At 42.9% G+C, this 13,197-nt stretch overlaps 1 protein-coding gene across 3 annotated transcripts in view; it reads right to left on the bottom strand.

Moving 5' to 3' along the window:
• Positions 1 to 13,197, bottom strand: part of CDKL5 (cyclin dependent kinase like 5) — a 123,641-nt gene that overhangs the window by 23,007 nt on the left and 87,437 nt on the right. For all 3 annotated transcript variants that reach the window (XM_054974705.1, XM_054974706.1, XM_054974707.1), the window contains exons 13-14: positions 11,119 to 11,224; positions 2,474 to 2,597 (exon numbers count right to left, since the gene is read on the bottom strand). In XM_054974705.1, coding sequence (XP_054830680.1) covers positions 2,474 to 2,597; positions 11,119 to 11,224 — 230 coding nt within the window. The remainder of the gene's footprint in view (positions 1 to 2,473; positions 2,598 to 11,118; positions 11,225 to 13,197) is intronic.

Genomic DNA, 13,197 nt, shown 5'->3' with positions numbered 1-13,197 from the left:
CCCTGAGAGGCGCATTTCCCTGCCTTTTCCTCTGCCAGCAGGGGTGGAGGGTGGGAGTGGGGGATCCCCCGCCCCCAGTGTGGGACTGGAAACCCTAGTAAAGGCCCTTGCCAGCTTCAAGGCTGAAGGGGACAGGAGGGAAGGGGTGTGTTTGTGGGGTTAGAGGGCTCCTAGGAAAGAATGCTAGACCCCCACAAGACCCCTGCTCCATGACATCCTATAATGTTTCTATGTATTATCCACTCGAGTTTGGAATTAAGTTAAATGCACAAGAATAGTTTTGCTCAATTAGAGCAAAGATTGCTGATTCCAGGATTTCCAGCTGCCCAGAAGGGCAAGACAGTGAATGTTTTCCCAGCTTTTGTACAATATATCTAGTGTTCATATGCTCTCTTCACTTGAACTAATAGGACTAAAAACACTGATGTGGCCATCATTTTTAAAGCCATCTAAGAGTGGTCAGATATTGTAACATGGAATTTCCTAAATTAAAATATACAGTGGATGAAGTGCTTCTTTCTGCCAGTAATGAATTTAAGCCAATCAGTTCTCTGAGTTCAACTTCCCAGCTACTCTGAGGTGACCCAGAGTTGTACTACAGAAGAGACAATGTTTCTTAATTCACTTTTTCTACCCGCATGACAAATATATTAACCGCAAGACAAGATCCTAAATTACACATGGAAAGATGCATTTTCATCTCTTCATTAGCTGAGGTAGTGTTTTTTTATGGAATCTACAAACAGAGCTAATGCCCTTACAAGTATTTCTCTAGGCTATCCACCCACACAACATACATTAGTCACACTATGTTATAATGCTAACATATGTTTAGTTTGAAGAAACAGCCAAAATGATTTTTTAAAAAGTTGTATTATCTACATTTGCTTTATCTGGTACCCACACAATGGTACTTCAAATCTGTACAAGAGGATTAAAAGTATTACCTGTACCTTGTAGTATAGGGTATAAACAAGGATGCTCCCATTTTATCCAAATGCCCATTAAAATCATTTTTCCTTTTACCATCAGTAGTGGGCAGATAAGAAAAGCTAGACCTGTTTTGTATAAAATGACCCAAACCGTATTCCAGCTACATTGCAGCTGAGAAAAACTGCAAAAATTGTTTGGACCACATCATAACACACAAGAACTTTATGTAGGAGATAATGTACCATTAAAAAGAACTCTAGGATTAACAGTAGAAATTAGGCAAGAATAAAACATTTGATTCTTGCATTTCAAGGAACTGAACCTTCAGTTTTGTTAATTACAAAATGCTTCAACTTTAGGTTTTAGATAACCAAAGAAATGGGAAGGGCAGATATAAAAAAAAGTAGGAGGTGCCTATAGAACATATAAATCTTATACAGAATCAGCTCATTAGTTCTTCTAGCTCAGTATTGTCTATTCTGAATATTTACAGTCAGGGCTCATTTGGAGGCAGAACGCATAGGAACCATATTCTGGTAGATCTGAAAAGGGGTCATGTGGGTTTTGGCCCCGCCTACGTGATTCCTTTTCCTCCGAGTGCAAGCCAAGTGGGGCTGGGCCCCAAAGGGACGTAAGCTGCTTGGATTCATTCTGCTCTGTTGCTTTACTTTCATTTGTGACTCGTGGGGGGTGGGGAGAGAGAGAAAATGAGTGAATGGGTACAAGCCGAGTGGTGCTGAGCTCCAAAGGAACGTAAGCTGCTTGGAATTCATGCTGCTTTATTTTCATTTGTGACTTGTGAGAGAGAGAGAGTGCGTGGGTGCAACAGGGCTGGCTCTCCAGAGGAGGGTAAGCTGCTTTGAGTTCATTCTGCTTTAAGGAAATACCTGGAGATTTTTGTGGAAAGGGGCCTGAGGGGTGGATGCTGCCTTCTGACACACTTTCGGAGATGTCAGGGAGTGTGGCATATGCTAATGAGTTATGCTAATGAGTTCCTGCAGTTCTTTTTCTAGGAAATGACCCCTGCTTACGGTCCTCTAGAATCTCTGACAGAAAAAGGTCTTGTATAACTCCTGCTACCCATCATTCCTTGAGTAGAGATGTCAGGGACCAAACTTTTTCTATGTCTATTTTGCATGTAGAACATTTGCTCTGCCACTGAGCCACAGTTCCTTCTCAAATGTCAAATGAACACCTTTTCCATCACCACTTCCTTTCCCACAATATCTCATGAAGATCTCGTTATTCAAAACTGAATTATTCAAAAAGGCTTTTTTACTTAGATAGGAGGGTTGTACTTTAGGGAAGGAATCTCAAATGATCCACTAATGAACCACAGACTTTACCACTGCATTGTATTAGATTCCTGCTAATGCTGTATCTTTGTGAACTTGTATCTATTTACTCTATGGCATCGTTTATGGAAATGTTCTTGATATTGACTGTACTAATCTCATGCTATGTAATCAGCCTTGAATCTCAGTGAGAAAGGCAGATGATAAATGGCATAACTAAATAATAAAAAAATAAATATTCTCACCAGGGATCAAAAGCAGTTTGTCTCTTTGAGTGGCTTGTTATACTGCTGTTCTCTGCAGGCAGAGCAGGGATTCTGTTTGAGGCACTGTTATCTAGGAATGTTCCTTCTGGGCGTGGAGATGGAACTGTAATAAAAAGTACCAAACTGTTGTTTATCCATCCTCATCTGAACATCCTTTTTCATAATGCACTCTCTCCAAATGTGAACCTGATCATTAGATATTTACTACACTGTCAATTTATGAAACAAAACATTCTATCAGCATTGGGAAATGTGTAACAAAAACAAAAAGAACTAGGTCTTAGCATGTGAAAAACAGATTCAACTTGGAATCAGTTCTCAAAATGATGAGTACTTTAAAATTCTGCTAGCATAATTCTCTTAGACAATTTCAGAGGCCAAATTCCATCTCAAATCACATCACAGTTCATCTTGCTTACATAATAAAGAAGCTAATTTTTTTCCATAGTTAACAAAGCCAGATTTTGGCAGAGAATATACATTTTGAAATTATTATTTCATCATGATATAGATGTTGTAAGGAAGCATATAGCATAGCAACAAAAACAATGTGCATAGCATTTAAAAGTAGTGCCAGCAGATCCAAGGGAAGTTGTCTACTGAGTCATGTAAAATTGTTACTGCTTTTAAATGGACACAGTTACACACACACATAAATCTACTAGCCATCTTCCCTATATCATTTTTCAAGAGCTAACAAGTCATGTATAGCAAAGAAAAGTAAAGATGGGGGGGGGGAATAAAAGGTCAAACTATTGTCAGTGCTATTTGAAGCAGGGTTAAACCCTTCTGACCCTGCGGACTTCAACAGACTTAAAAGGGGGTAATTCTGCTCAGTCAGGATGGCACTGTATGAAGATAAAAGTTGGTGGGGGTGGGTGGGGGGAAATGAGCTGTTGACCAGCCCAGAACTAATGGAAGTATACAAACTTCACTAATTATAAACTTCTGCTAAATACATGTTTTGGTTTGGGAGTCTCTCTCCTTTTTATAAGGTATGTCTCATTGTGCTTAATACAAGACCTCTATACAATGATCAAGAATAGAGTAATGAGATTTCCAGTGCTAAGAAGTTGAACTTTTAAATTACCATACTTAGAAAAAGTATCTGTAAGAGTAGATTATACTCAAACACAAACTATTATAGCAAACTGTTTGAGATTAGACAGGATGCTCCTTCTCGTCCCAGCTGCTGTAATAAAATTATAGGTCAAATCAGCTGGACAAAGTATTCGACCCAAAGGCAGTATTAAAGACAAAATGAACACAAAGCTCTACAATCCTCTAGCCCAAATTTTGGACACTGAAAAAAAGCTTTAATGGAAATATCTTCCTCAACAACTTGAATTAATAAATAGAATTATTTGCCTATCAAAACCAACAGTAATTCCTTTCTACCTCAAAATGAATCACTGGATACTCCCACAAACCAAACTCTACATTCAAAACTAAAAATATTTTAGTTGATTTCCAGGCTGCTGCAATCACCAATATTGCTGGGCAAGACGATCTATAAAAATTATGACTATCAGTGTTCTCTTGCCACATTAAATAGACCCTTATCCCCATCTTTGCACATTCGGGCATTTCAGTCTCTGCATTCAGCAGTCAATATTCTCCTGAGAACAGAAACATGTTATGGTACTGACATGGACTAGGGAGAATGAACCAACTGGGAGCTGTACCCTAAAAAAAAAAAATCTTGATTTAGTCCACATCTCCACACCCAGTGGCTATCTCTGTATCACAAGATCCCTCTGATGGACAGCCTGAGTCCATCACTAAGTTGCTTTTTGCTGGCAGAAACGTGCTAGTGAGCCCCAAATGCCCGTGCTCAGAGACTAGCAAAGGCTGACAGGCTTTCATGTAAATCCATACACTAAACTGGAGAAAAAGTCTCCTGCTACCACGTTCAGTGTCACAAAGGTAATCAAATACATCATACCTCTTCTCTAAACCATCAGGTCTTTGTAAGTGTTCTTTGACTCTAAGAGCCAGACAGACAAAAAAATTAGGAGCCAGACTTCTTTTTCAGCCTTGGGGTTTTATATTTTAAACAACAACAACATCATCATTTGATTTGATTTTATACACTGCCCTTCAGGACAACTTAATGCCCACTCAAAGTGGTTTACAAACTGTCATTATTATCCTCAAAGCGTTAGAAGAGATTCCCAGGCAACAAAGAACTTTATTATTCTATATGACAACAGCGGCAAGAATTTTATATGCTCAGAAGTGGAAGACGCAAGTACCATCTATTGAAAATTGGATACAAAAATTGCTGTACATGGCAGAAATGGATAAAATGACGAGAAAGTTGAGAGAACAGAATCCAGAAGAATTTCTTAATGACTGGGGTAAACTAAAACAGTATTTGGAAAAGAAGTGGGACGTAAAGGGACAATTATGGTTGTTAGATAACTATTAATTTTGCAGAAAGGAAGAGATACTGATCTTTACAAGAGAAGAGAGGAGATAAGTTAGAAACATAATGTAACTGATAGTTTGATGTTAGGTTTTGTTTACTCTAATATATATTATCTAATTTACTAGTGTGTTAAGATAGTTAAGAATAGAAAAGGGGATATAAGTAGTAGATTTAGACAGCGGGTTGGAAAACGATTGGAAGTCTTAGATTAAGGGGGGAGGGAAAAGGGTGGGAGAATATGGAAGTGAGGGTTTTAATTGAAAATCTGTAATATTAATTTTTACTCACCCAATAATTTTTTTTTAAAAAAAATAAATAATAAAAAAATTATTATCCTCAAAGCAATCACCCTGTGAGGTGGGTGGGCTGAGAGCTCCAAGAAGCTGTGACTGACCTAGGGTCACCCAGCTGCCTTCAAGCGGAGAAGTGGGGAATCAAAACTCAGGTCTCCAGATTAGAATCCTGCACTCCTAACCACTACACCAAAGCGTTTTATCTAATTTAATATGGTGTAACACTGGTTATGTACCCCTGGTTACACCCTTTTATTTAGTGAGAACTTGTCATAGCCCAGGGAACACTACCACTAAGAAAAGAGAGGTAGAGCACGAGCATGGCCCTAAGGAGGGCAGCCACCAAGTGGCAGACCTGGAAAGAGAGCCAGGTGGAACAGTAGCAGTGAGGGGGAAGCAGTTGGAAGGAAGGCCCTCTTGTTCTAGCTCCCTGTGGAGCAAAGGACTCCTCTGGCACAAAAGCTTCCTTAAGAAGAAAGGCTTGCTTGGGAGCAGATGCAGGCAGGGCTTATTTGGAGCCGGAACGCACAGGAACGGCGTTCCGGGAGGTCTAAAAAGAGGTCACGTGGGTTTTGGCCCCGCCCACGTGATTCCTTTTCCTCCGAGTGCAGGCCGAGTGGTGCTGGGCTCCAAAGGAAGGCAAGCTGCTTGGATTCATTCTGCTCTGCTCCTTTACTTTCATTTGTGAGGGGGGGGGAGAGAGAAAGAGAGAGGGAGAAAATGAATGAATGCCGAGTGGTGCTGGGCTCCAAAGGAAGGCAAGCTGCTTGGATTCATTCTGCTCTGCTCCTTTACTTTCATTTGTGAGGGGGGGGAGAGAGAAAGAGAGAGGGAGAAAATGAAGTGAATGCAGAGTGGTGCTGAGCTCCAAAGGAAAGCAAGCTGCTTGGATTCATTCTGCTCTGTTCCTTTACTTTCATTTGCGACTGGGGGGGGGGAGAGAGAAAATGAGTGAATGCTGAGTGGTGCTGGGCTCCAAAGGAAGGCAAGCTGCTTGGATTCATTCTGCTCTGCTCCTTTACTTTCATTTGTGAGGGGGGGGAGAGAGAGAGGGAGAAAATGAGTGAATGCCGAGTGGTGCTGAGCTCCAAAGGAACGCAAGCTGCTTGGATTCATTCTGCTCTGTTCCTTTACTTTCATTTGTGACCGGGGGGGGGAGAGAAAATGAGTGAATGCCAAGTAGTGCTGGGCTGCAAAGGAATGCAAGCTGCTTGGATTCATTCTGCTCTGCTCTTTTACTTTCATTTGTGACGTGGGGGGAGAGAAAATGAGTGAATGCCGAGTGGTGCTGACAGGGCCGGATTGAGGGGGGGCAGGGGGGTAGTCTGCCCCCGCCGCCTCCAGGGAGGGGGCGCCGGGAGCAGCTACCAGCTGCCAGAGGGTGCAGGCAGCAGTGCGGGCAGCCTCACAGCCCCCCGCGCTGCCTTTTGCCTACCCCACAGGACAGGGGGCAGCCAGCTTGCCATGCACCCCTTCTCCTGCAGGGCAGGCAAAAGGCAGTGCGGGGGGCTGTGGGGCCACCCGCGCCATTCGCCAGCTCTGCAGGACAGGGAGCGGCTGGCTGCCCCCTCTCCTGCGGGGCAGGCGAATGACGTGGGCGGCCGTGCTGCCCTTTGCCTGCCCTGCAGGACAGGGGGTGTGCGGCAAGTCGGCCACCCTCTGTCCTGCGGGGCAGGCAAAAACAGCGTGGGAGGGCTGTGGGGCCACCCGCGCCATTTGCCTGCAGGGAGGCAAAAGGCGCGGGCGGCTTCCCAGTTCCGCACGCTGCCTCCGCCGTCCCACCCTGCGTGATGACGTCACGCGCAGGGAGCAAATGGCGCGGGTGGCCTCGCAGCCCTCCCACGCTGTTTTTGCCTACCCCACAGGACAGGGGGCAGCCAGCTTGCCATGCACCCCTTCTCCTGCAGGGCAGGCAAAAGGCAGTGCGGGGGGCTGTGGGGCCACCCGCGCCATTCGCCAGCTCTGCAGGACAGGGAGCGGCTGGCTGCCCCCTCTCCTGCGGGGCAGGCGAATGACGTGGGCGGCCGTGCTGCCCTTTGCCTGCCCTGCAGGACAGGGGGTGTGCGGCAAGTCGGCCACCCTCTGTCCTGCGGGGCAGGCAAAAACAGCGTGGGAGGGCTGCGAGGCCACCCGCGCCATTTGCCTGCAGGGAGGCGAAAGGCGCGGGCGGCTTCCCAGTTCCGCACGCTGCCTCCGCCGTCCCACCCTGCGTGATGACGTCACGCGCAGGGAGCACGCGCACGCTAAAAGCACATGCGAGGAAGTCGGCCTAGGGTTGCCCCGGGCGCGGGCAACCCTAGATCCAGTGCTGGTTGCTGAGCTCCAAAGGAAGGCAAGCTGCTTGGATTCATTCTGCTCTTACTTTCATTTGTGACTGGGCGGGGGGAGAGAAAATGAGTGAATGCCGAGTGGTGCTGGGCTCCAAAGGAAGGCAAGCTGCTTAGATTCATTCTGCTCTGCTCCTTTACTTTCATTTGTGACGGGGGGGGGGGGAAAGAAAATGAGTGAATGCCGAATGGTGCTGGGCTCCAAAGAAAGGCAAGCTGCTTGGATTCATTCTGCTCTGCTCCTTTTCTTTCATTTGTGACGGGGGGGGGGGAGAGAGAGAGAGAGAGAGAGAGAGAGAGAGAGAGAGAGAGAGAGAGGGAGGGAGGGAGAAAATGACTGAATGCTGAGTGGTGCTGAGCTCCAAAGGAATGCATGCTGCTTGGATTCATTCTGCTCTGCTCCTTTACTTTCACTTGCGACTGGGCGGGGGGGGGGGAGAAAATAAGTGAATGCCGAGTGGTGCTGGGCTCCAAAGGAAGGCAAGCTGCTTGGATTCATTCTGCTCTGCTCCTTTACTTTAATTTGTGACTGGGGTGGGGAGAGAAAATGAGTGAGTGAGTGCAAGCCGAGTGGTGCTGAGCTCCAAAGGAACGCAAGCTGCTTGGAATTCATGCTGCTTTGTTTTCATTTGTGACTTGAGAGAGTGGGTGAGTGAGTGAGTGGGTGCAAGCAGGGATGGCTCTCCAGAGGAGGGTAAGCTGCTTTGAGTTCATTCTGCTTTAAGGAAATACCTGGAGACTTTTGCGGAAAGGAGCCTGAGGGGTGGATGTTGCCTTCTGACACACTTCCGGTGATGTCAGGGGGTGTGACATATGCTAATGAGATACGCTAATGAGTTATGCTAATGAGTTCCTGCAGTTCTTTTTCTAGGAAATGATCCCTGGATGCAGGTAATAAGGAACAAGGAGTGGCCAGGGGAAGAAGGATAAAGGCCGCAGCTGAATGAGGGAAGGGAGCAGCAGGCCAAAGTCCGGTAACAAGGTGTCCGTGGCCCCAAGGGAAGCCAAGAGCTTTCCCCACTGGACTCAGACAGACGGGCCAATCCATGGCTTAATCCTGAATGAAGGGTGCAGTTAGCTAGGACAAGAGCCTAAAGAGCTGGGGGAAGGAGCCATAGGGGCAAAAGTGACAGTAGCAGCAATTAGAGATGAAGAGTCTGGAACTGGTAGGGTCAACAGGGGGTGGTTGCCTGCTGAAGCTGGCAATATAAAGGAAACAAACCATTAGAAGTGCAACTGATGGTGTGTCGCTTCATTTTTGACCTCATACAGAAAAGATGGCCACTCTCCAGGGAAACACAGCCCTGGTAGCTTCACAGAGTTCCTTTTAAATCATGCAAAATATCTGGAGTGTGATCCCATCTCCCACCAAGCATGTAATAAAATTTTATTCTGTCCTTGATACCAGAGCTCTAGTATCAAGGAAAATTTTTATAAGATGATGTACCATTGGTATATGTCTCCTGAAAAATTGTCTAGAATGTATAAGGATGCTTCAAATGTGTGCTGGAAATGTGCTAAACAAGAAGGGATGTTTTATCATATGTGGTGGACATGTAAGAAAGCAAAGAGTTTCTGGTTGCAGATACAAGCATCGATTCAGAAGATTTTGAAGATTAGAATCCAGTTGAAACCAGACTTTTTTGTTGAGAATGATGGACAGCCAGTTGGAAAGAAGCTTTGGAACTTTGTTTTTATATTTGATCACAGCAGCAAGAGTACTCTGCACAAAAGTGGAAAACTCCAACATTGCCTACAGTGGAGGAATGGTGGATAAAAGTATTGGAGTTTGCGTCAATGCCAAAACTTACTTCACTGATTAGAGAAAAGACAGTTACATTTTTGACTGAATGGAAACTGCTTATAGACTTTTTACATGAAATTGATAAGGACTTGATGACATCTGAATTTATGGATTAAGAATTATGAATAGAAAAAAGAGGGTTCTTTTCTTTAACTTAGAATAGGGGAGACTTTGAAAATGATGTATATTTGTTGCGGAGAAAATTGGAACTTAATTTATATTTTAGTTTTACGGGTTTTTCCCCTTCTTCCTTTACTTGTTTATGTATTGTTAGTGTCTTTTTTCCTTTAGAATGTTGTGGGGTTTTCCCCCGACGTTTATTGTCTATAGTTTTTATAGTTTAAATAAAGAAAATTCTTCTCAAGGACAAAGTTTTATTCTGTCTAGAAACAGAACATGGACTTGGAAGAAAAATCCAATGACCAAATCTTTTTTTCTTTTGAAGCCTAGAGCAGATCTTTCCTCAATCCCTTCCTGGATCTTCTAGGGGATGAATGAGCTACAAAGCAACCAGTAGCATACAAACTACCTGCTATAGACTCATGATCTAACCTTTACCTAACCCCAATTCCTCATAATTCCATTACTGTTTTTAAAAGCTCCATTTAATGGAATATTGGAGCCCATATAGAAAGCAACAGGTTAAACAATGAATTCATCTAGCACCAACGAATGGTGTAAGGTTAACATATAAACAAGCAATGACAAAAATTTTATGGACATGCATTTTTATATCATACAACAAAACATATTCAGATGTGACATGATAAAGATTGTACTTCTAACTGAGGATCATCAAGAGACACTATAAAATCATTGCTGAAAATACCAGATGCCACAACAAAATTTCTAAGTACCAGGGTGACCTAGAATTAATTGAGCTTTGTTCGTATCTGATGTGGGTAGCAGATACTGAATCCTTCTCACCCCAATCTTTTTACTTGTTATGTTCAGGATGTTTTTGACTCCTTGTAAATACTCCCTGTCAACTACATGCCTAGAATATTAAGAGAGACTGCATCTACAACAAAGCCCCCCTCACACATCAGATTCAGCTAACACAAACTCACAGGTGAATCGGATTTAATGTACTTTACTGAACTGAGAAAGATGAACTGGGTATAAAAGTGGGTTAGAAGGGACACTGGGATAGGAAGAGAGGTTGGAGAGGACACTAGAATAGGTAGGCAGTTGTTTCCTCTACAGCCAGCCCCAATTCCCAAAGTCCATTTCCTCAGTTTAATAAAAGTGAATAGGGTACTTGTGTAAACAACTTAATGGATGGACCACAGGCAGTTAAGAGTAATGGACTTCACTACTTTTGCCCTTAGGGATTCATGGAAGGAGCCTGTTGTGTTACTGGATTTTTAAGGAAACAAGAAAAGCAAAAACAGGTGTCTGTTGCAAGGAAGACTTGGAACCAAGGATGGAGAGAGGCTCGATAACTGGGGAAAATCATCTGAGGCTAAGATCATTTTCATGACCCTCTTATCAGTTGATTCTGTAAGCAGGTTGGACATGGAAGGTTGAGCAGGAAATCCAGGACTAACAGTGAAATCCTAAGCAGAGTTACTCCAGTCTATGCCCATGCAAAATTATAGGCAGGACAAGCTGTGGTTAACAAATTAGCTTCAAATCATGGTTTGAGGTAATTGTAGTTACAGGTTCAGATGATCAATCACATCCATTCTATAGTTCAATAGTGATTGATTATCTGTTATTAGAGTAACAGCAGCAATATTGATAAAAGTTTTATATGATAAAAATACCTCTGTAAAAACTACCAACTCTCCTTGGTACAGAATCGTTATATAGAAGTCTGTTTTCTTTTGTGGATGTTCCATCATCTGTGTGTGGATCATGGTATGTTCCACCCTAAATTAAAAAATAAAGAGCAATTTATTAAACTAATAAGATTAAATTGTTCTCCAGTTATATGTAGCAGGATAGAATTTATCTGTGCACTTTACTTTTAATAAGCTTAAGTTCAACACAATGGAAAAATGACCATGATTAAGCAATTTGTAAAAAATGTAACTGTAAATTAATTCAAACTTCAGATTTTTTGTGTGTGATTGAAAGGGTCCTATGATTGCTCTAGCAATCCCTTACTGGTTCAACCCCGATTCAAAGGCTTGCCCCAAAACAATAATCTTACATCATCATGTGCAAATTATGCTCAAAACCTTTGCAAAATAGCCAGAAGAAAGTTCTGAGCTAAGCAGTAGCCACTGATTTGCTTTGTAGCCCCTCTTATCCTGACTGAAAAGTTTAGATGAAAAGTTTCTAATACATGGGAAACTCAAGCTATGGGTAACTTCCAATGCAATCCTAAGAACACTTCCCTGTAAGTAAGCCCTCCTGAATAGACTTGAGTAGGATTCTGAGTAGACCTGTTTAAGATTGTTCTTTTAATACTAATAAAACCACAGCCAAGATAGATAAGGTACCTTGAACATCTTCTGGGTGGAATAGCAGAGTAAAAATGATAATATCACATATACAACAATGACTGCAGACAGGACTACATAACCAACATTAAGACTATGAAAATATCTTTACAGTGGATTCAGTGACTTGCTGCTCAGCAGTTACACAGAGAAGCATGTGCTCAATGCTTTTTGTGTGTATATTAGTATTACTTATTATACAAATATCAGTGATAAAGTTAAATTAACAGTTTACTTGTAGGAATTTACTGTAATGGCAAAGAACATTATCCCAAATATTTAAGTAGTGTCTTATTTAATCACAAGTTGTATCCTATCATACAACTTAATTTTGTAAGGCCACTTTTTCCATATTGTGTAACTTAGTAAATACTAGGGATGTGCATTTCGGCTTTCTGAAAGCCGAAAGAAAGCCAAAACAAAAGTGTTTCGGCTTCTTTCAGGTTAGCCGAAATGTTTCGGGCTAAGCCGAAACGTTTCGGCTAGCCGAAAGAAAAAAAGCCGAAACGTTTCGGCTTTAGGCTTTTTCAATGGGAAAATGCCTCCGGCGTCTTCCCGGACGTCTGGGGGAGGCATTTTCCCACCGAATCAGCCCAAAATTGGTGGGGACCTTCCTCTCACTTCACATTAAAGAATCACCCCAAAAAATTGCTGTCAAAAGCACTTTATTTCTGTAACTGCTTTAGGTTACACAGTAGGAAGGCACAACAGAGCAGGAAAGCAGTGTACTACACAAAAATAACACAACTCACTTCACATCAGAGAATCACACAAACACAATTGCTGTCAAAAACGGTGAAGTGGGTTGTATTATTTTTTGTAGTACATTGCTATCATGCCCTGTTGTGCCCTCCTACTGTGTAACCTAAAGCTGTTCAAGAAATAAAGTGTTTTTGCCAGGAATTGTGTTTTTGTGATTCTCTGATGTGAAGTGAGTTGTGTTATTTTTGTGTAAGATAGTGCTGCCATGCCCTTTGGTGTTCCCCCCTGCTGTGTAACCTAAAGCTGTTCAAGAAATAAAGTGTTTTTGACAGGAATCGTGCTTTGTGATTCTCTGATGTTAAGTGAGTTGTGTTATTTTTCTGTGTGGGGGACTGCTGGTGTAATGTGTCATAATGCTTTGCCTACTTGTACTTTGGAAGGGAGAAAATAATTTTTTAAAAACTTTATTTTGTGTTGTTCTTGTTTTATTCTTTGTTGTGCAGTTGGTTCCCATCATAGGGAACAATGGGGCTGGCTGGCCACCCATCTCTGTAGGTGGTGGGGGAATTTGAGGGAGGGTGTCTGTGGTTCAGGTGCTCTTTCACAGGGACCAGCTGGCACTCAGAAGTGTGCCCACCATTGTGGCACCCCTGGGCTGTGCAGAATTGCCCAGGGAAAGAGAGTTTAGAAGTTCCC

This window comes from Eublepharis macularius, chromosome 3 (genome assembly GCF_028583425.1).
Source record: "Eublepharis macularius isolate TG4126 chromosome 3, MPM_Emac_v1.0, whole genome shotgun sequence".
NCBI classification, from domain to species: domain Eukaryota; kingdom Metazoa; phylum Chordata; class Lepidosauria; order Squamata; family Eublepharidae; genus Eublepharis; species Eublepharis macularius.
This window is presented reverse-complemented; position numbering and strand designations above follow the sequence as displayed.